This window comes from Strongylocentrotus purpuratus, unplaced genomic scaffold (assembly GCF_000002235.5).
Source record: "Strongylocentrotus purpuratus isolate Spur 01 unplaced genomic scaffold, Spur_5.0 spur5_scaffold_8, whole genome shotgun sequence".
In the NCBI taxonomy this organism is placed as follows: Eukaryota; Metazoa; Echinodermata; class Echinoidea; order Camarodonta; family Strongylocentrotidae; genus Strongylocentrotus; species Strongylocentrotus purpuratus.
In genome coordinates this window covers 21,645,835-21,668,951 of record NW_022145614.1, presented here as the reverse complement: position 1 = coordinate 21,668,951, position 23,117 = coordinate 21,645,835, and the positions used below count along the sequence as shown (strand labels likewise).

The following is a 23,117-nucleotide window of genomic DNA, read 5'->3' as shown; positions in this document are numbered from 1 at the left end:
TCTTCTTCCTTCTCCTCTTCTTCTTCTTCTCCTTCTTCTTTTTCTTCTTGTACTTAATTATCATTTCTATCATCAGTTTAATGTTGTTATTATTATTATTATCTTTAATAAGTAGTTCTTTTAATTTTCTTATCTGTCTGTAAATATTACTATTTTAACTTATTAATTTTATACATGTCTGTAAGGGACCCCACTGGAAATAAGCTCTCGAGCTTTCGTGGGTTATCCTGTTCAAGCTGACTTTTTTTGATCTGTTATTATTGTATATTGTTGTATGTTGGAAGCTTGTCGAATAAAAATCATTCAATCAATCAATCAAAATGATCTGTTCTGCAGAAAAAGGGAATTGATAACACTCAGGAATGTATTGTTGATGCCTTTCTTACAAGTACATGCATTGAATTTGACTGAAAAATCTAAATCATTCATTATTACTCATTTATCCACACAAAACATCAAAACCTAATCTTTGTTAAAATAAGTGGAGGTCTAGTACAACCCCAGGAGGGAACTCCTATCCCAATCCCTAAGTCCAGACACAAAAGATGCCCTCTATCCGAAATAAATTTGACAATAAAGTATCCCATTTGCTCGGCCACTTTGAGGAGCACTGCTAAAGTGCAGTGGCGACACGGCTAAGATATATAATATTCCCTTCTCCGAGCCCTTAATGAAATCTATATATGTTTCTGAGCCCATGAGAGATGAGAACAATCTCCTTTAACAGATCAGTGCGGAAAATGTCAATCTGTCCTGTCTCATAAGATGCCTCTTTCTATATTCCAGACCCGAAGCGATAAAGATGAGATTCTGCTTTACCCTATTACTCCATACATCTTTCCAATTGTTTAGATGCTTTCTTTCTGTTCCTGTAACATATCCATGGGTGTATGCAACAAAATCAGTCCTTGGTCATTTTCTTTTCATTGAATATCCTTTCCTGTTAAATCTGACAATATATTTTTTGGTATATGATACATCCATATAAGAAGATATATCTTGAACTATACAATTTCAGATCATTTCTTTTAATTCCCCCAAAACTCCCCAACACAAGACTGTCTAATGCATAAAATTGCCTGTAATAAAGATGAAAATTTGACTGAAATATTTATTAATTTCTACAATACCTGTGAATTTTGGCTTCATTAAAACTACTAAAATGAAATTAAATCTCTCCATCTTCATTCCCTAGTAAGTAACCCGAAGATATCAAAGCTAATGAATCCTGTCAATTTATCACTTTAATAAATAATTCAAATTGTTCCAGCAATTACTGGTACATCAGTGCTAAATTGCTTGATTGTCTGATTAAAATGACAAGAGTGGTATTCTGCCTCAATATCAGCAGATGAAAGATAGATAGGTGACATGGAGGTATATATGTTACCGAAGCCTATTGATTTCAATCTCTTTACCAAAGACACCTTTCCTTGTGCCACAGCGCTGAAGCAAGCCCTCGGTGTCCAGCTGTTTAAATCGTTGGTTATTCTTTCCGCACAGCCAAAGAGGATCGCTTTCAATCAATAGCGCAAACATTGTTAATGGCAGATGCCGCTACCGCACGGCAACCCGACGATTTGTCTATCGAATATTCATGGAGATGGAAAACATGGCTGACAGAAGATCCGATTGCGGTTTCTCATCATTCCCCCCCCCCCCTCCCCCCTTTCTCCCAATCGACTTCACATGTGAGTTAATATGCGTGCGTGTGTATGTGTGTGTGTGTGAGAGTGATATGCTAAGATACGTCACAATGATGCTTATGACACCCTCTTTCTCTATTCCTCTAAATCCATGCTGCTTTGAAGGGCACACTTAGCTGCGGCGGCGGCGGCGGTGATAATGATAGTCTGTGTGCAGAAATAGATACCAGGCATTTGTGTGTGGCTGGCTCACTCACTTGGTAGTGATATTGAAATAATTACTCTTCATGTCTACAAAATGACTACAAAATTAATGCAAATGTAATTTCATTCTTAAGCATTGAAATTGTCTTCTAGTAAAATTTAATAAAACAAAACATTAGAAAATGATAATCTTTATCAATCCTGCTATCTAATATCATATTTATTAATGTAGGATTTAGTTGCAACAAGATCTCAAAAAACTGTTTGCATAATTATAATTATATATATAATTATCCAAAACAAGGACATTTGAACTACTAAACTAGCCATGTCATATTTAAACAACCTTATTACTATTCTTTATTTTAATTATTGGCTAGACTTTGTATTTCCCTTCTAAACAAAATCACTGATTAGAGAGAAATGGATATATCAAATTACAAATAAACAAAAAAAAACATATAATTTATATTTTTCTTAAAAGTTAGTACCGGTAGGCCTACCAACCAGTAAGGTTATACATGCACTCTTGGACTATTCAGATATAAAGAGGGGCCCAAACAAGATTGATATTTCATCCATAAACTGCAGACATATAATCTACAAGAAAAAAAAAATTCCTTTAAAACACAAGGAGAAAGAGGAAGGTCTTAATGTCTGCAGAGAACCAAAAGGGAATTAACGTCATGCAAGAATGAATGAGTTAATGCCCTTTTGGCTCTAAAAGTCATATCTGTTTTTCAACGAATTGGCCATTTCTTACAATTCTCAAATAAATAATTGTTTTGCTTGAATCGACATCAATTGTCGTGTAAAAATATCAAAATAGATCTATTGTAACACATCAGGAATGGAGATGTAGAGGAAACAAACATTGAACAAAAAGCACTTAGTCAATAACAATCTATCTACATAGAGATATTGGAGAATAGAGAATTAGACGCGGACTCGGTAAAAAGGTAAGCTAAGCACAGGAAACCGCTTTGTAGCGACAAAGCCCCAGACACACACACACACACACACACACACATTAGCCACTCACACTCACAGTGCTAAAGTCCGTTTGCTAATGGATCTCAGTGGCTGGGCTCACGGATGGTACGTGAGGGTGCAGCAAGATAATGTAATTTTCATGACGTCGTTAAACGCCCTGGCGAGTGCTACTTAATGCCACAATCATCATCCATCACTCGGGGCGCACTCTTATGCGCAGGGATTCAGCTTGGATATCTTTTAATTATTGCCATTAATCTTTTCCCTAATGAGCTTTCCTAGTCTCACTATCTCTCGCTTAATGACAACCACTGACCACTGTCTATCTTTATCTGATTCTCTCTTCTTAGCGCCTCTACTCTCTCCTCACTCTATTCCTTTCTCTCTTTCTTTCTAAGCTTGCTTTATCCCCTATATCATGATCCCTCTATAAAAACAATCACTCTCTTCTTCTCTACCCACTAGTTTTCATTCTTCTTTCTTGTTTCATTCTTCACTCTTCATATTTTTTTTTTAGTAGTCCTAACTGATTCAAGTCTTGTTCATTTATCACTGCAAGGACTTGGTTCTTGTAAATCAGTTGTTTTTAAAATTAATAATCAATGCTAAGATCTCAAGATGGTTTCAAATCCATATCCTTTTTAAATTTTTCTAATCTTCTCCTACTCTCTATTTCTCTTTGGATGTCCCTCTGTCTATCTTTTGGTGTATCTCTCTTTCATTCTTTCCTTCTTTCTTGCCTCTCTTTTTTCTGCCTGCCTGTTGGCGCGCTCTCTCTCTCTCCTCTCCCTGTCTCTCTCTCTCTCTCTCTCTCTCTCTCTCTGTCTCTCTCTCTCCTCCTCTCTCTCTCCTCCTCCTCTCCCTCTCTCTCTCTTCTATCTCTCTCCCTATCTCTCTCTCTTTCTCTCTCTCTCTCTCTCCCTCTCTCTCTCTCTCTCTCTCTATATATATATATATATCTGTATCTGCCTCGCTTTAACTCTGTATCTGTGTCGGTTTCTGCGTCTCTCATTCCACAGTGACCTGCCATTGTTCACTCTCACTCTGTTTTAACCCTCAAGACGGACAGACTCCACCGTCACTTCTCAACCGCTCACTTCTCGCCCTTCACAAGCATCTATCACCCTCTCTCTCCTCCAAAGCAACATACATCGCATGACTGCAACACAAAGAAATGGAAACCAAATGCCTCGATGTTCAACGCTGAGAGGTCCTTAGTGCAGCTATCTCATACAAGGACAAGTGTCTATCAAGGCATTATGTCTTGCCACCAGCTTTCACTTTCTATCCTTTGCTCAAATTCAAAAGCACAATAGAATAGATCGAAAAGGAATTTTTACAAAGCTAATGAGGAAATGAGCTCTGGGATTGAAAGGCTCTATCTAAGCATAGAGTAATTGATATCATGCACTTGGTGCTGTAGCTGCCATGAATTGTCCAAGGGCTTTCAGATATCAATACATTCATTTTAACTGACTGGTCTTCAAAAGGAAAAGCAGTTTTGCTTGACATGCGTTGTATACCAGGCGTGAGCGTGTGTGTGAGTGTGTGTGTGTGTGTGTGGGGGGGGGGGGGGAGAGGGGTACTTGTGTTTATCAATGCTAACTACACCATTGTTGCTATTTCATACAAATGCATTAAAAAACAAAATTGGTCCAAGAATTATCATGGGAGTATTTCTCCAGAGTGGACATCGGATCAAAATCACCTCATCTGTAAATCTTGCATAATTTTAAATGACCACAATTACTCCCAAGATCATGTTCAATCTTTGTCATCGATAAAATACAGGGATAATTTTCCCCCAGTGCATAATGCTTCCCATTTGGCAAATGAATTTCATCTTGATGAATTAAACATATCGCAATGAACAAACGTAGGGATAGTGCAATTCACATCAGGAAACGCTTGATGTAAAATTGCTTGCAACATGATAATAATGCAGCTTCACACTTCACATTAATAGCTTCCTTTGCCTCAGAGCAGAGCTAATTTGTTAATAGCTGTACAATCTGCCAGCAAGTGACATACATCTCAAAGACTTCCTTTGCCAGGCTTGCATCCATATTCTCCCCTCATCCAACCCTAGTAGTCAATACATCATTACAAAATAAGATGATGCAAGCTCTCATCTTCAATAAATAATGTATTAAACATCCCTTACATATTCATCAACTAATTAAGGTTTCATCTTATCACAAAGCAAGTGGGTATAAGGGTTCTGGCAACCTCCTCCCAGATGTATTCTCACCCCTCCTATTACATCATACAGTACATCCAGGATTCATAGTAGGCATGAGTATATTCTGTCATCCCCCCCCCCCCCCGTACCGTCAATCCTCCTACCAAATCACACAGCTTGAAAGAGGGCATTTTGATACCCACCTCCCTCATGGAAATACATGTACATCCAAGTGAGCACAAGTGTATATTCTGACAGCCCCCTCCTCAAAACCCTTACCCTCCCCTCTATCAAATCACACAGTACACCCTGACGTTCTCGCTATCAAACATAAACCTTATCAGGGGAGCGGCTCTTCAAACTTCTGTGCGATTTGCAGTCAGCATTCAATATAGATTTTAATTTCCTCTTTGGATAATTCCCCCGAGTCTGCAATGATACAACTCTCATGAGGATAGTCATATTTAGCTGAATAAATCGATCCTATCTATTCCTCTCATCTCATTACTTAAATAAAATGAGAAACTGTTTGGGTTTCCCCCTCAACATTTATCCCTTCAAATGAGAGGATTTCTGTCATTCTCTGTGGTAATGAGGCTTCCTGCAGCCCCTACCTTCTGTTTGATGAGGTTGTAATCTTTAGAATATTGGAGATTTGATGTGTTTCTCAATGTAATCTTGATATTCTGTGAAGGGGGTGATAGTGTTCCATCAATCAAAGATCTAGCGTTCAAATCAACCTGACAGCAACTCAATTGAGAGCATTTTGATTCCATCTCTCTTTATCCATCTCCAGAGATAGCTCTTACCACTTTTAATGGGGTTAACTTTGCAAGATTAATATTGGATTTCTACAGCAAATATATGTGGATATCAATTTTATCAGGATTAGCATAATATTTTTTCGATTAAATGACCTCTGTATAATGAAACAATACATGAATGATTTCAGTGATATGAGAATTAAAGCAGTAATGTAACAAAAGAATGTGGGGGGGGGGGGGGGAGGTTGTGATCAGAGTAGAAAGGTTCAATACTGCTGTGTTTCCTGATTTTTAGATGTCTTTTTTTCCTTCTAATTTTCAAGCATAAACCCTATATTAATTAATACCAGCAGCTTACCAACCTCGCACTGCTCTAAATCAATGGTCTAAAAGTGATGATGACTTACAAGTGACTAGATTCAGAGCAAAATACTGTGAGAGTAAATAGATAGCCATTGTTTGGAACACACCACTCTTTCCTCTTTTACTCTCTCCCATCAATGGAAATTGACATGATACAGAGCAGAGAGGATATTGTCCTCACAAACTAATGACACAAAAGTAGACTCTAGGAGAGAGAAAGAGAGGGAAGGAGGGAGGGGGGGGGGGGGGAGGAAGGGAGAGAGAGAGAAAGAGATAGAAAGAGAGATATATATATATATAGATGGACAGAGACGGAGATGAAGACTGAAACAGACAGACAAAGAGAGGCATGTATAGATAGAGAAAGTAGACAAACACACAAACGAACAGAAAGAGAAATAGAAACAAAGAAGCAGAGAAGGAGAGACAGAGAGAAAGAGAAAAAGACAGAGACAGAAATAGAGACAAACAAAAACCCACACAAAAAGATCCTTTTTAATATTTCTGATGATCCCTATATATTCCTTTTAATTTTTCTCTTCAACAATATAGTACTGTTACTTTTTCCTATCATTTGTAGACATGTCTTTGAAAAAGCCAAGTCTACGATATTCAGTATAATTCATACATTTATACTACAATTGATGATATAATGCACTTACATTGTACAATACATCCTGTTATTTATTCATGGGTGTATGATTTATTTGCTGCACAGTAATTGTTTCCGCCATTTCAAGAAACTGAAAAACAGTCTTAATTGCCTTTGGAAAATTGGATCCCTGTGTAACATCTTTAAAAGCTGTGAATTTACAAAAGATAGAACTAATTGTATGTTGGATTGCTCCATTCTCAAAATATTTGGCAAAAAGCATATTTGTCTATCCTTAAAAAACAAAAGAGGTATTTAGGCGTAATCTTACTTGGCAAGACCTGGGAACTAAGGCTGGTAAATTTGTTCTTCGTCAATCTGGGGAAGGTGAAAGTCATTTTTCAGTCAGCGGGATAGGAGGACAGCAGACATTGATCAGGGACCAAGATAAAGGGTCCCTTCCTTCCTGGATAGCGCAATAATAGCAACCGCAACAAAACGTCGAGTCATCTCGGATCTCTGTCCTCTACATTAATGTTGTTCTCTCGCTGGAATCGCTCGCATATGCAAAGCTGCCCCCCCCCCTCCCCTCACATCACATCCTGATTTTGTAGTTCATCAAAATGTCACCCTATTTCACCCGTGTTTGAGCATCAAAAGCTTCCATATTTACTCTCCTGATATCTCCTTTAACAGAAAAAAAACAAAACGATACATCGCTTACTCAAAAAAGCAGTTCACCAAAATGTCAGCCAACTTCTCCCGTGTTTGGGAGCATCTCCATTCTCTGGGTAACTTCATCAATGCTTTTCTTTAATAGATATATCTTGCCTTCTCCAATCAGCAGTTCATCCAAATGTTACTTGATTGATATCTTATTTGTATTCTTCGTCTTGCCCTATTTCCACTGGAGGGGGTTACAAGCTTGTTTGGGCGAAGACAATAATCTACTGTGCCTACCTTGTACGTCATTGTTTTCCGTAATGACCTGGGGAAATTTGATCTTAAAGCTACCTTTATTTTGTTTTGACATTTGGAAGTAAATGATGCGAAATCAGGGCAAATCAAGATAACAAATACAATGTTAATGTTCTCACAAATTTCTTGAGAACATTCTAATTTTGAGATTGTTAGTAAACAATGCTTGATGCCTCTTTGTCTGTCTTCCTTTCCTTAGGAGATTACAGAAGCTTGTTATTATGCAGCTCCTTAAAAAAACCACAAAGTTATCATTGGTCTCTGTAATCCCAAATAATGTGAGATTTACTTCTTTTAAATATGTTTATAATGTGTAGTTTCAATGGTCATACTTTTTTAAATCTCGGCAGATCAGACTTTTATTTAAATCACTCCTTTAAAATCCAAGATTTAATTTCTTGATCTTAATTTGGAAGAAGTCTCATGATTTCAATCAACGTAATCACTACGTAATCTTAGCAATTATTGATTGTCAGGTAGCTATAATGATAGCTTGCTTGCTTCTGTCTTCCCTCTCCCTCTAACACCCCTTCTCTCTGTCTCTGTCTCTGTCTCTGTCTCTCTCTCTCTCTTTCTTCATTTTTTTTTTTCTCTCTCTCTCTCTGCCATCTCCATCCCTTTCTCTTATTCTTTCTCTCCTTGTTTCAATCCTTAAGTTCTACTCTCAATCCTTGCCCTGGCTTCCCTGAATGGAAACAGTCAGATCAGGGACTGATGAGCTAGAAATAATAGCAGCCCCCCCCCCCCCCCCTCTCTCTCTCTCTCTCTCTTTCTCTGTGTCTTCTAATGCTTCTTCTTGCCAAGGGTCTTTGCCTGAGTATGGCATTACTCTTGAAATGCCACATGGGTGATTACACCCTATAAAAAGGCATGACTGCATACAAGTATAAGCGGCAGAAAACATCCAGAATGACGTCTTTACCACGACATAGACAGCATGTACTTTTCCACTTGTACACAGCGGGCAAATGAACTCTTTAAAAGCATCAATGGTAGTATTTAGAGACATATGTAAGCGGAATGATGAGGACTCCATGTGGAAGTGAAGTGAATGGTGGGTGGCCTTTCTCATTAGGCATCATCTCTAAGTTAGGATCTTTCCTAGACAACAGGTCTTATTGAACAACTCCCTCAAAGGTCACACTCAACAACCTCCAAAACAACATACTGTTATTGCAAGAAGCAAAAACTTCAAATGCTATGTAAATTATTTAAAACAAATTAATACTATACAAAACTTTCTCATCCAAACATAATTTTATTAAAATATAATGGAGGGGGGGGGGGGGTGGATAGGAGTTAGCATATGAAGGTGTTAAATACCAGAAGCTAACAGGGCATGGGGAAATCTGGTGAGGGGAAAAGGAGGCATTGGGGGGGGGGGGTGGGACGAAAGAGAGGTGAAAATAGTGGATGACAGAATAACACAATTTTGTTACAAACCTGAAAGTTGGATATTGAAGGTTTGCTGGTGTGAGGAACGCCGGATGGAATGGATATGAAGAGATTTGAGCCATGGCAGCGGGGTCGTATGCCGCTAGATGGTGGGGTGTGGCTGTCGGGGGTCTGATTGGGTCTTCTCCAGCACGGTACGGCTGAAAGCCCCTCCCAGCCATCTCCTCCGACTTGCTCGGTAATTGGGCTAGTGGTCTGTCAAGGGCAACCAAAGAGAATCATGGATTTAATTTACTCACTTGCCGATTCTTTTGAAATCAACAATACCAGAGCAGGGCTTCACCCTTACATTTTTGGAGGGAGTTCTAAATGACATTTTCACGATCTGTATGCAAGAGCCTTTTTTTAATCTTGATATTTTTGAGGTCTGGGCTTTTTGACGCTCATGTGTCCTCTACACCTCAAATTGTCAAGCCTCTCTGCCCTTTGTCACCCTGCTCCTGAACTTTAGAATAACAAAATGTTGAATTTAAGTTGTTTGAACTTTAGAAATAAGAGGCAATAAGATAAAAAAAAATTGAGCAAAGGGTCGTATCTCTCACCTCCTTGGACCTAGCCCTAGACTTGGGCTCTCTTTTCCTCTCCAGATAGATGAAGCACTCTCTCCTGATAGTGACCTACCAAGGCTACGATCTACTGAGTTGCTTTGACTTCTTCTTTCAAGCTCCTACAGGTAACAAATAAGAAAGAAACCAAATATAAAATCATGCATTGTGGACATCAATAGGGGTTGCTTTCACCCAATGATTCTTATCACTTAAATGCCATGTAAACATATGTATAGTGTACTACAATTTCACATAGAATGTCTTTTTTATTCCTTTTTAATGAATGAATATCCAGAAGATGTTTTTCTTAGCCAATGCAGCAGGGTTTAAAAAAAACATATGTTCCATACTGACTTAATGAATCTTGCCATAACACACATTCCTTAGGATTTTTAATAATTAGAAATCAATAACAATAACCTTTACTTGCTCATTAGCATATCTTGGCTAACCATGAAAAACAGGGCAACTTGGTCAACATGTAGAGTATACCTGTAGCGCTGCACTTTTTATGACAAAGGTAATTCAAATTGACGAAAGCGACCCAAGCAAGATACTGACAAGAATAGAGAACATGCTCACTTGCTTACCCCACTACTACACACATTCAACGCCTGATTCATATATAATACAGCAAACCGTGTAGTTTCTACATGTAAATGAATGGCAACTCTTTCAACAAAGATCCTATGCATACCATTCACTTAGCTCTGTGTTACAAGATAGCAAATGTGAAGGGTATTGCACTTTACATCATTAAAACTAGTGCTGTAACATCACGGATATCTCCAATTCCGTTTAACCGCCTGTCAAAATCATTTTTTTTTTTTTTTTTTTTTTTTTTTTTTTTGGCCGTGTGAAAAAGCAGGAAGGTGATTTAACTGAAGGCGCCGATTTGTGCTTGTGAACTAGTCACAAATAATAGTAACAATGTCGTTTTAGAATAATGTGTAAGATCATTAAAGTAAATTAAAAACAGTAGAGGACCTAGGACAGAACCTTGTGGTACACCATGTGTTAAACTTGGATGAATATATATTGAGATCTATTACAAAGATTACTCTCAAACCAAGATGACAGACAAATTGGAGTGATGTTCTAGTTTCCAAGTGGTAAGTCATCACACCGATTACTGAGCTGGGAGACATTGCCAGGCATAGTGCCAGGTGGAGGGGCATAAATCGAAACTTTAAAAAAAAAAAAAAAAAAAACGGGAAAACGAAACCGTCCAATTGAAAACGGAATCCGCCTTGGGCGGTCGGATACCGGACAGTTAAACGTTTGACTACAGCACTAATTAAAACAACAACCAAAAACGGTACAGCTAACCACTTCTTATCTGAACAAAGCATTACATTTTTAAAAACATTTAGAGCGATGTTTAAAGGGATCGTTTAACAATGTTAAATCTGAGATGCACGACCCTACGTGTTATCAGCGTCTGTGATATGGTGTTATATTGAAGCCAAAAAAAAATTGCGCTTCAAAATGATCATTAGTTGACCTCTGTGACTTTCGACCTTTGACCTAGTTACTCCAAAATCTACTCAGATTGTCTTCCTATGGTTCAAGTTTGAAGTTCATATCTCAAGTGGTTCTTGAGACATTGCACAATAACGATGGATGGACGGGTGGACAACCTGAAAACATAATGCCTCCGGCTCAACCTTTGGTAAACAGAGGCATAATAATTCAATTCAATTCAATTCAATTTTTGAATAATTATAGAAAAAGAGATGCATTTTGTAAAATTGAGTTTACTGAGGCTACCAACAAATTCTCTTCACACCACTTGAAATGGTCAACTAAAAGAAAAATTAATCTTTCTGAAAGTCTCCATAGTAATGAAAAGCAGTTTTAATCTCCACAAATGTGTAGCCTCAAGAGCTTGCAGTACGTTAAATAGTTCAAAGTTTGAATTAGAGATGTACAGATTACGAACAGCTTGGATCAATTTTAATCTCATCAGCCTTTGAGATATAAAAATCTTTTATTAGAAACCAAAGAGTGACCAATGTTACAGATTTATTCCTCAAAAGCGTGATATTGCTTTTTATAGGAATAGATTGAAATATGAATTGATGAGGACAGAATAGGGCCAGCCAAGGGATGATGTCATACGTGTCTCTATGATATTGGTAATTTAGATGACTATTTCCACTTTGACATCTGTGTTGAATAAACGTGAACAATTGTGTCATGTCAACACGGTCGCCAGCATCTCCAGAGATGAGACATCTCATAAAGCGGCAACAACAAGCCAATGATAGGATAGGGCCATGTGAGTCGGTGCAACTCATCATATTTGCTTGCTTTTTAGCTCTCTTCCCCCGATGAATCCTAGTGCGGGGACTCTGCCCAAGAAGCCAGGCATATACCCAAACGGTGTAATCTTAGATGGGACTCAATGTTACGTGGTGCGGGTAGAAGCGAGTAATGGACCATATTGTGATGGAGTATCTTAACACTGACACCCCCCCCCCCCCTTCTTCCTTCTCTAATGAAAGGAAAGGAAAAGTGCAGGTAGAGTGCATTGCAATCCGTCTTACAACTTGCTGCAGTCGTATATAGATGTACGTAAGAGGTTGATGAAGCTTGCATTTATTTGCGGTAGCTAAGGACATGGATAACTTTCAGTAAGCTGGCAGTAGTGATTTATTCAGGGTTTTATAAGTAAGGACGGGGGAGTTCAGCCATGAAGCAAATACTGTCTTTGAAAGCTACATTCAAAATAATTGATTCTGTAATTTTCAACTCTCCAAGGTACCAACAAAATATCATGACAGATTTCCGATTGACTTGGAATATTAAAATGCAGAGGGATTTAGTTCCAATCTTCTACGTTTCTTTGCTAATGACTGTGGCAGGCAGTGGTGTGCTTCACTAACTATGACGCAGTATCAATTTGTATCTGTCTGTATCTGATCACATCACTTGACGGATGAATACTCAACCCAAAAAAATTAAAATCACTCTTATATAGATACTAAAATCATAATCGTTTCTATTTGCAATATTTATGATAATAGATATTGATTAGTCCCACACTATAGATTTGGAGCTGTGTGCTTCCTTTGGTAAACTGTGTATAAATACATCATCATACAGTCTATTAGTTCTTATAGATGAGGAAATAGTATCTATGCTTCTCTCCTTCTCTCTTTGGTTTAACAAAATGGAGACAAGAAATAGAGAGGATAGAAGAAATTCCTGCTGGCATCTTGCTAGGGTCTGTTAGGTGGCTATTAGTGCAGGACTAAAGACTTTTGTTAATCATTTGTGTAATAACTGTGGGCAATCGCGAGGAACTGTTTGAAAAGTGGGTCTATCTAATCAAGCCTCCAAGCAAATTTCCTCTTCCAATAATTCTATCTTGGGGAAGGTTGTAGGTCGTGGGGGGGGGGGGTTTAATCCTCCATTCATGGAGATGAAGTGTAGATGAGGGTAATTTCTATAGAGGAAAATGGACATTTGACATATCATCTGCTTGGAGCCACAAGGGCTTTAACTCATATATTTCCTTAACATACGATAGATATATCAATTTACTCTTCCAAAGGTTAGAGGGATCACTTTTACAAACCATTATTGATTTTTGCGATGTCCTTTAAGTTATATCTAGATCCATTACACATTTTTTTTTTTTACATAAGTGTTGGGTTCTCTTCGTGATATTTCATCTATTAAGAGCCAGAAGGGCATTGACTCCATATAAAACAATGACATAATGGCTTCCTGGCTCCAAACACAGATGATAGATCTTTTATATGACGTCTGTAATAAATGTTAAATTGCACTGAATTGCATTGAATTGCATTGAATTGAATCGAATTGAATTGAATTGACTTGAATATTCCTCTTTACAAGTTGTTTTTAGGAAACCCTTGATGATGAAGCATGAACCTACCCTTCTTGAATCCAAGGTGGAGCTGGTGGTGTGGGTTGGGGCGATGGTAACGACCGGAGGGCTGGAGGTAGGCACCACGAGGGGCGAGGGTCCTAGGTGGTACTTGGACGGGGTCGAGGCAGAGCTACGTGTTGTACTGGCAGGCGAGGTTCTTGGCGAGATTTCATCTGGGCCTGTACATGAAAAGAGAGAATAAGAAAAGAAATGAATAGAGAATATATTTATAGAAAAGAACTTATTAATAGAAAAAGCATGTGTGAGAAGAGAAACTGGCTCGAGCAGCAGTCTCAAAACAAGAAGGTTTCAGGTTCAAAACCTTGTTGGTGCACTTGGGACATATGGTGAAGCAATTTACTGTAAACATATATTGCTTGCATCCTTCGACGTCAGGAAACATAAAATAATAACTGAGTACAAACATCAAAGATGTGTAAGACTTCCGGAAATCACACTAGTAGCCTGTTCAGACTTATGGAAATCACACTAGTAGCCTGTTCAGACTTATGGAAATCACACTAGTAGCCTGTTCAGACTTATGGAAATCACACTAGTAGCCTGTTTAGACTTATGGAAATCACACTAGTAGCCTGTTCAGACTTATGGAAATCACACTACACTATGAACATGACCGACAAAAAAGCGGACAAAATATACAGTTCCTCAGGTAGACAAAGGAACATCCCTTCACTGCTATTATGTAAAAAGGTGAATATGCATGTGACACCTGTTCTACACATTTTTACACAATAGCAATGAAGGGATGTTCCTTTGTCTACCTGAGGAACTGTATATTTTGTCCGCTTTCTTTGTCAGCCATGTTCATAGTGCTAGTAGCCTGTTCAGACTTATGGAAATCACACTAGTAGCCTGTTCAGACTTATGGAAATCACACTAGTAGCCTGTTTAGACTTATGGAAATCACACTGGTAGCCTGTTCAGACTTATGGAAATCACACTAGTAGCCTGTTCAGACTTATGGAAATCACACTAGTAGCCTGTTTAGACTTATATAAATCACACTGGTAGCCTGTTCAGACTTATGGAAATCACACTGGTAGCCTGTTTAGACTTATGGAAATCACACTAGTAGCCTGTTCAGACTTATGGAAATCACACTAGTAGCCTGTTCAGACTTATGGAAATCACACTGGTAGCCTGTTCAGACTTATGGAAATCACACTGGTAGCCTGTTCAGACTTATGGAAATCACACTAGTAGCCTGTTCAGACTTATGGAAATCACACTAGTAGCCTGTTCAGACTTATGGAAATCACACTAGTAGCCTGTTTAGACTTATGGAAATCACACTGGTAGCCTGTTCAGACTTATGGAAATCACACTAGTAGCCTGTTCAGACTTATGGAAATCACACTAGTAGCCTGTTTAGACTTATATAAATCACACTGGTAGCCTGTTCAGACTTATGGAAATCACACTGGTAGCCTGTTTAGACTTATGGAAATCACACTAGTAGCCTGTTCAGACTTATGGAAATCACACTAGTAGCCTGTTCAGACTTATGGAAATCACACTAGTAGCCTGTTCAGACTTATGGAAATCACACTAGTAGCCTGCTCAGACTTATGGAAATCACACTGGTAGCCTGTTCAGACTTATGGAAATCACACTGGTAGCCTGTTCAGACTTATGGAAATCACACTGGTAGCCTGTTCAGACTTATGGAAATCACACTAGTAGCCTGCTCAGACTTATGGAAATCACACTGGTAGCCTGTTCAGACTTATGGAAATCACACTAGTAGCCTGTTCAGACTTATGGAAATCACACTAGTAGCCTGTTTAGACTTATATAAATCACACTGGTAGCCTGTTCAGACTTATGGAAATCACACTGGTAGCCTGTTTAGACTTATGGAAATCACACTAGTAGCCTGTTCAGACTTATGGAAATCACACTAGTAGCCTGTTCAGACTTATGGAAATCACACTAGTAGCCTGTTCAGACTTATGGAAATCACACTAGTAGCCTGCTCAGACTTATGGAAATCACACTGGTAGCCTGTTCAGACTTATGGAAATCACACTGGTAGCCTGTTCAGACTTATGGAAATCACACTGGTAGCCTGTTCAGACTTATGGAAATCACACTAGTAGCCTGCTCAGACTTATGGAAATCACACTGGTAGCCTGTTCAGACTTATAGAAATCACACTGGTAGCCTGTTCAGACTTATGGAAATCACACTATCAAATCTATTTAATTATCGCATAACTATAAGATGAACTCAACGACAACAACAAATGTTATCAACCTTATCAATACTGCTGCTAGATGATCATACTGATGTTTCAGACTTCCTGCAATAAATTGCAATACATTTTGTTGGTTGGTATGGTGAGCTGAACTTGGCTCATTTGAAGAAGAAAATTTCAAAAGCAATTTCATTGCACAGGGATGGGAGGGGGGGGGGCATTTGCTTTATTTGGCAGTTCAGGTAACTTTTATGCAATTGTTATATTTTCACACATCTCATTCATGCAGTGTTGGGAATACATGGTCACTCAAATCTAGTTTTGATGCATTATAAACTCTAGAAAACTCACAAAATTGGACATATATCCTTTAGCCCTTTTTCTGGGCTCAATACCCAAGGACTGGATATGCAAAGGGGCCAAGGAGTGTCCCAGCAAACAAGACCTTGTGTACAAAGCCTTCCTGAGCAAAGTGACGCAAAGTGACGCTGCCTTGCTCGGTTTGAAGAAGGAGGATTCTAGGCTTTCATTTACTCTCTCCACCAAATAGGACAGAAAGTCAAGGTGTCACATTCCTAGTAGCCTAGCTACAAGGATAAATACTTTTTTTTCTCTATCTCGATGACGATGTGTTCAACCAGGGACCATCACAAGTCTTGGACATCCCATAGAAACAAATTATGTAGAAGTGAGACATTGTAGAATCCCAGGCAATGGTATTTGAAGGGGATACACACACTGAGCTGAGGCTTAGGATGATTCTGAGTACTGGCATGTTAGTATGAAAAATATAGACTAAGCCCTTCCTATCACATCACAGCATAGTCACTTTTGGGAGCTCACCTAAGATTGATTACATTTAGGTTTCATTTTATATATTTCAGTTCATTAATAATACATTATTCAGAATTCCTGTGTGTAAGACTAACTTTTGAAAATACATACTGACGCTTCATTCCAGAGGTGAGGAGAAGCAAATATAATTGGGTGGCACCAATAGCATATGGAATCGCTAGAAACATTAATCTTCAATTCATGAGTTGTTTGTACTATGTTAATAATGTTACTGAAAAGGCACTATTCTTTCTCAACCAAACATTTTCAATGATGGTTCTCCGATATTGTTAACCAAATAAATAAACACCACTACTTTTACAATCATATTGAAGTTTGAAATAACAATATTTTACTGTTGCATGAACCATGAATATTACAATACCAACATCGTTTAAAAAAATGATTTGCACTGCTCTCTTGAAAAGAGACTGCAGAATGATCAATTACCAGAGACATGTATCCCTGATAATACCTCTCATTTTCATAGGCAGCCATTGCCTCCTCTCAAATTAATGTTCCCTTGATATAAATTGATGAGTTAGCATTCCAGTTTCAGTCACCCTTCTCTTTGCTTCAGTGATATCAAACCAATGAATATCTGCTTCACTGGGAGGTAATAGGAAATGAACAGTTCCTATCAAAAATATTGGACCAAGGTTGTTTTGGCAGTGAATGACCTATCACATTCATTTGGGTCTTTTAACTACTAACACAAACTACTGAAATAAAAAGAAAGTTGATTTGGAGTTTGTTTTTGTTCTCATTTTGGTTAATTTGATTTGTTCCAGAAGAGGAATAGTTTGGCCACTTTCCAAGAGGAAAGTTTGAAGGGAATGGGCATGAGGTATATAAAGGTCAAAGTGAGATGACATGACTATTTTAAATGATCTGTGATAGTAACAATAAGACAAATCGAGAACTAGATTTGTTGTAGAACAAGAGAAACCAGAAGGGTGTTAACTTGTATTGTTATACACAGAGTTAATGCCCTTCTGGCTCCAAACCTATTACACTATTTGTTACCACAGCTCTTTAGGAGTTAAGTAATTCAGCTATTCGGAGAGAGAAACATGATAGATAGTAGAGAGCAGCAAGGCACACACAAAAAACAATGATTTTTCTTCATCTGACTTTCATGTAGAGAGACATATTAATAATAAAAACTATAATGAAAATAATATTGGTTATTTTTATACTAATCTACTATGCTTACAAAGTAGCCTGAAAATAGTGAAGTCTATGATTGATTGTTTTCTTGATGTGAATAGATTTTCTATTGTTCATATTGAGTATGGTACAGTGTTCCAAATTCTAGAAGCAGTAGGTCCATGGTTTACACTAAAGAACTTTTTAGAAGCATGAGCATGAGGACAACATGGCTTTGCCTGCCTATCAATGTACAATAGACCTTACAAAATGGTACAAGATATATATAAATGTAGATATTCTTGCCATGAACTAATGCCTTTTAGCATTTTCATTCATGAGATATCAAGAACTGGGCAAATCAACCATACCACAAACTTCATCAGTGTCAGAAAAATCCTCAAAAAATCAACACTCAACAAGAATTCTTAAAATAGATATGTCCAAAAGATGGAACTTCAAAGGGAGTGTGTTCTGCCTAGCTCCCCTCATACTTCATAGATGTATTCCGTTCATTCCTTCTACTTACACCCACATGATCTCTACTGCCCATTAAGACCCCAGTAGTGTTGCAAAATTCATTTTGTTCAAAGGTTAATGAGAGGACTGCTGCCACTCTATCTTACACCATTGTAGTGTGACATGAGGCCGAGATGGGGCATAATGTATGCATGTTACCTCATAAACACTTTATACATGTAGTTCACCAGCATGTACTCACTACAGATGCATGAGCAATGGATGTACAATTGAAGAAAAAAAATGCTTTGAATGTTCTGAATATTCTTGGACAACGTCTCCATAATTATATTTTTCAGTCCATACATCATCAAACTGAAAAATAATGATATGTTTTCAGTAATCAAAACAAAACAAGACTGTTAACGCCCCACTGTACTACTTGTAGCTACTTGCTCCCTCTACATAGAAAACAATGCCTAATCGGTGACCATTGGTCCCCTGTGATCCTCTTTTTCTTAGGTTAATTGAGACCCGAGTTGATGAGTTAACCATCTGTCAGTAACCACCCCGGGTGGTCTAATCCTCCTGGTCAAACTAGTACAGAGGGGCTTTAAGATACAAGTATAGGACAAAAAAAATGGTGTTTCTGTACCTATCTGGAAGGCACACGAAAATCGCCGCCGCCGCCACCACCACCAGCACCACCGCCATCACCATCACCACCACTAACGTAGGTCTCTCAAAATCAGCTAATCATCCTGACAATAGGCGCATTTATAATGTCAAATACCTCATTTAAAAAAAATTGCAATGTTTGGCGCTCTCGTTAACATTTTTGCGAAAACATCACCTACTGAAAAGCTCAGTGATGTTTTGGCATGTTTGGTTGGTAATGCGCATGTGCGGTCTTCCCGATGCAAAATGCATCTTTTATCACCTTTTTTATGCTGTGGCTGCTGCAGTCCAGTAGTGAACTAAATTGAGTGACAGTTGCAGCAACTCCACAATATTTTTCACAGTACCCATATCAATTTATGAATAAATCATTGTTCGACTTCATTTCGACCTTACATCAGCATGTTTTACATACTCAATTACAAAGACAAAACCCAACGATGCTCGATCCATACACACCGAGTCCAGCACAAACTGTTCTGCATGTATAACGGTACATGGGACTACAGGTTACTGCACGTACCCCTTTCGATAAGACTACACTTACGCTTCTGTGAGTGTTTCGCCATGGGTTTGTTGATGACATTGCCTTTGATTTTTTTCCAGAAATAACCATGGGACATAAATTTATGTAAAGATATTTGGAGGAGAGTCTTAATATACTTTAATTTATCACGTACAAAAGTATCAATATGGTGTAATGACGGAAAATATGAAAATACTGCAATATTTTGAGATTAAAAAATTGCACTCCGTTTCGCTCAGTTTTCGAATATTAAAACATGGTTGACAACTAATTGCAATATTTATAATTTCAAGCTTCTATCCAAACAAATCGCTTGAGATGCTGCAGACAAATGAATACCTTCAAGACAGACACATCCGTTTATCAGGTCCTCCGCACACAACCAGAGTCTATTATAAAAAGCAAAATTCATGAACGTTGTCTGGCTAGGGCATTATGCTTTAATTGCAAAGAAAGTACCCCCCCCCCCCCTCCTCCTACTCTACATCCTCTCCCCCTCCTCCATTTTATCCATTATTCTACTTGCTTGCAAGTATATCGTGAGCAATAATTTCACTGCAAAAAGATACTCCTCTCTCACCCCCTCCCCCCATCTCACTCACTCCATCCATCATTAGTTGCTTGAAGGTAAATTGTAAGCAATACTTCCAAATCTTCATCTGAAGTAAGTTACCAATGTTGCCATGGCAACCCAAATGACAATTTCCGTCATCTTGGGCTGGATCAGATTACTCAGGGAGATTTCTGGCGATAAAGACTTTGTTTCTCCATTTCTCTTATCTTCCAATACTTATTATTTTCTCCCGCTTTTTTTTCTTTCTTGCTGCATAGCTGTGGGTGTTCATTAGATGATATATTGTTTAAGATCTGTTAGAGAGAAGGTCTGTCAATTCAACTAGAGATTGTACAGAAAAGAGATTCAACTCAAAAAGATATACCGGGTACAGAAAAACACAAAACATTTATCAGCATATTGGCCGGTACTGACTCACACAACAATAACCATTACAACCCATTACCTTTGTATAAGGTAGGTAGGTATTGAGAGCCAGAATGCTGTAACCTCCATACAAAACATATAACATCCTACTGGCTCTCACCAGACAACTACACAATACAGTCATCTAGGATTCCTTCGCAGTGATCCTCTATATTTAAGTGATGAAATACGTCATCACACTATTTGCTTTAAAAAAGCAATATTACCTGCCTAAAATAAGGTGCTATGAATTCACCCTTCTAAAAAAAATTTTCTTTAAAGTAATCACACCATGCCCATTAGTTCTACAGAAAATTCATTAATCTACAAACATTGATTAATATGTGATCAAGTATAGGCTAATTCCACTGTAAGATTGTGATGTTAATAAAATCATATTTGGAACGAGAAAGGAAAAAATAAATGGACTTCTTCTTTTGTATTGGTATTATTTTCAGAAGAATTTACCTTCTCCCAGTTTCTGGGGATTTACAATGTATTCCATGGACAAAATAATTATACATGAGGTAATATAAATCACCTGTAGTAGCCATCATAATTATATTTCATAAATCTGAGATTTAGAATAGATGGAAATCTACAAGAAGGAATGTATGGACAAATAATTTGTTAACTGATGGCCATTATTAGGACCATTTTTTTAAATTTGTGAAAATAATTTCTTGAACAATTTCGGGGGCTGCTTTTCAAGCTTGCTTGCATGAAAATAACACTCTTTAATTTGTTTTGCATTGAACTCTATGCAAAATTTGGGGGCTCTCTAAAGACTTTCGGGGGCTCTTTTGGGCATTTCGGGGCTTATTCGTCCCGAGCCCCTGTGTATTTTCCCCCTGGTTCTAATGATCTGGGAGTGTCTGTGCAATGACAGAAACAGAACATAGTCAGATCATTTCATTATTTTGCGAATGGAGATCAGAAAGGAAAATACAGAAATGAAGAATTTTGACCCCTTTGATCGTGACGGCTCTTGTACAAAGAGTTATGATCATTCGGCGTTCTCAAAAAATGAACAATTACGATCTGAGATAAGAATTACAACAACAAAATCCTCAATGGCTATTTCTCTGTTTTGTAACACAAAGCTCAGCAATTGATCGTACTATTGATTTTGTTCATTGATTGCACATAGTGTGCAATGCAATCAATCAGAAATAACAATCATACGATCAATTGCTAAGCTTTGTTTTACTGGGCCCTTGAGCATTGATTTCGCATCAATAACTCCTTGCAGAACATATCTGCGACTCCTTTGACGGCCCTCAGCTGACAGGGAAGGGTAGCTACAAAGACTATACCTCTAGAGAGAGCTCTTCTTCTTAGTTCTTACCATTGTCGTTGGCCTGCTTGGCCAGTTTACGCAGGGCGGCCGCGAAGCTGGAGGTGCGAGTGGCGGCCAAGGCCTGGTTGGTGCCTGCACCGCCGTTGCCACTGGTCACCGTGACGGTGCTGGCTGATTGGCTGAAGGGGGTTACGGTAGCGGTAGTACGGTTAGCCTTGCTGTTAGCGGAGGATACCACGGTCAAGGGAGGGGGTTTGGTGCTTGGTCCAGGGGGGAGGTGGCCTGGATAGTGGTGGATTAGATAGAGAGGGAGGGGGGAGGGAGGGAGAGAGGGAGGGGGAGGGAGAGAGAGAGAGAGAGAGAGAGATGGAAAAGTGTAGATAAATATGAGAAAGGGGGTGAAAGAGGGAGGGAGGGAGTGGGAGAGAGAGAGAGAGAGAGAGAGAAAGAGAAAGAGAGAGAGAGAGAGAGAGAGAGAGAGAGAGAGAGAGAGAGAGACGCAAAGTATGAGAAAAAGAGAGTGAGAGCAAGTAAAAGAGATTGGGAGAGAAAAAGGAAGGGAGCGTTAATAATTTTTGGTTGATGGAGGTATGCAATGGAATTTGTCATGGTTATGATTTTTTTTGTTCAAAAGCAGGAGCCAGGGAGAAATACAAAAGAAAATTGAATATAATAGAGGTTGAGAGGATCCCAAAGGAGTGACAGATATACAGTGTAAGAAAAAGAAAGAAAAAGAAAGAAGAAAGTATGGGCAGACAATGGCAGAGAACGAGGTAGATAGATACACAGATAGAGAGCGAGAGAGAAAGAGAGAGAAAGAGAGAGATAGAGAGAGAAAAGAGAGAGGAGAAAGAACAGCATAAATCAGAAATAAATGAAGATAAAAGAAAAAAAGTGAAGAAAATATGAAAAGCAGAAAAAGGCGTACGAAGAAAGAACATGATCCAGGTTTAAGGGAAAAGGATTTGGAATTCAAAGAATTTGGGTAAAAGAAAGGAAAAGAATGATTATATAAAAATAAACAAAGAAGATGCTAGTTTTGATGGGAATAGTTAAATATCATGACCATGACTGATTAAGAGCTTGTTAACAATGAGTTAGAATTGTTTACAACTGATGCATTATTTAACTTGAGAGATTTGAGCTCCTTCCTCACTATTATTGCACTTTTTCATCAAAGTAATCTTTTATATAATCAAAATGTGCAGATATGTTATCATGAAAGCTTATATATCACATTCCACAAGCTTTCTTTTACAAAAGAACCAGTCCTTTCTTTATGCTTCTTGACTTCTTTTTGTTTACAACAGTTATCCTCCTGCAATGCAGTAAAAATTATTATAAATAA

At 38.2% G+C, this 23,117-nt stretch overlaps 1 protein-coding gene across 1 annotated transcript in view; it reads right to left on the bottom strand.

Moving 5' to 3' along the window:
- The window catches only part of LOC764695 (genetic suppressor element 1), a 39,195-nt gene extending 17,133 nt beyond the window's left edge, over window positions 1-22,062 (bottom strand). The window contains exons 1-4 of the mRNA XM_030975974.1: window positions 21,818-22,062; window positions 13,633-13,805; window positions 9,720-9,844; window positions 9,166-9,372 (exon numbers count right to left, since the gene is read on the bottom strand). Coding sequence (XP_030831834.1) covers window positions 9,166-9,338 — 173 coding nt within the window. The 5' untranslated portion in view covers window positions 9,339-9,372; window positions 9,720-9,844; window positions 13,633-13,805; window positions 21,818-22,062. The remainder of the gene's footprint in view (window positions 1-9,165; window positions 9,373-9,719; window positions 9,845-13,632; window positions 13,806-21,817) is intronic.
- Between the last annotated feature and the right edge of the window lie 1,055 nt (window positions 22,063-23,117).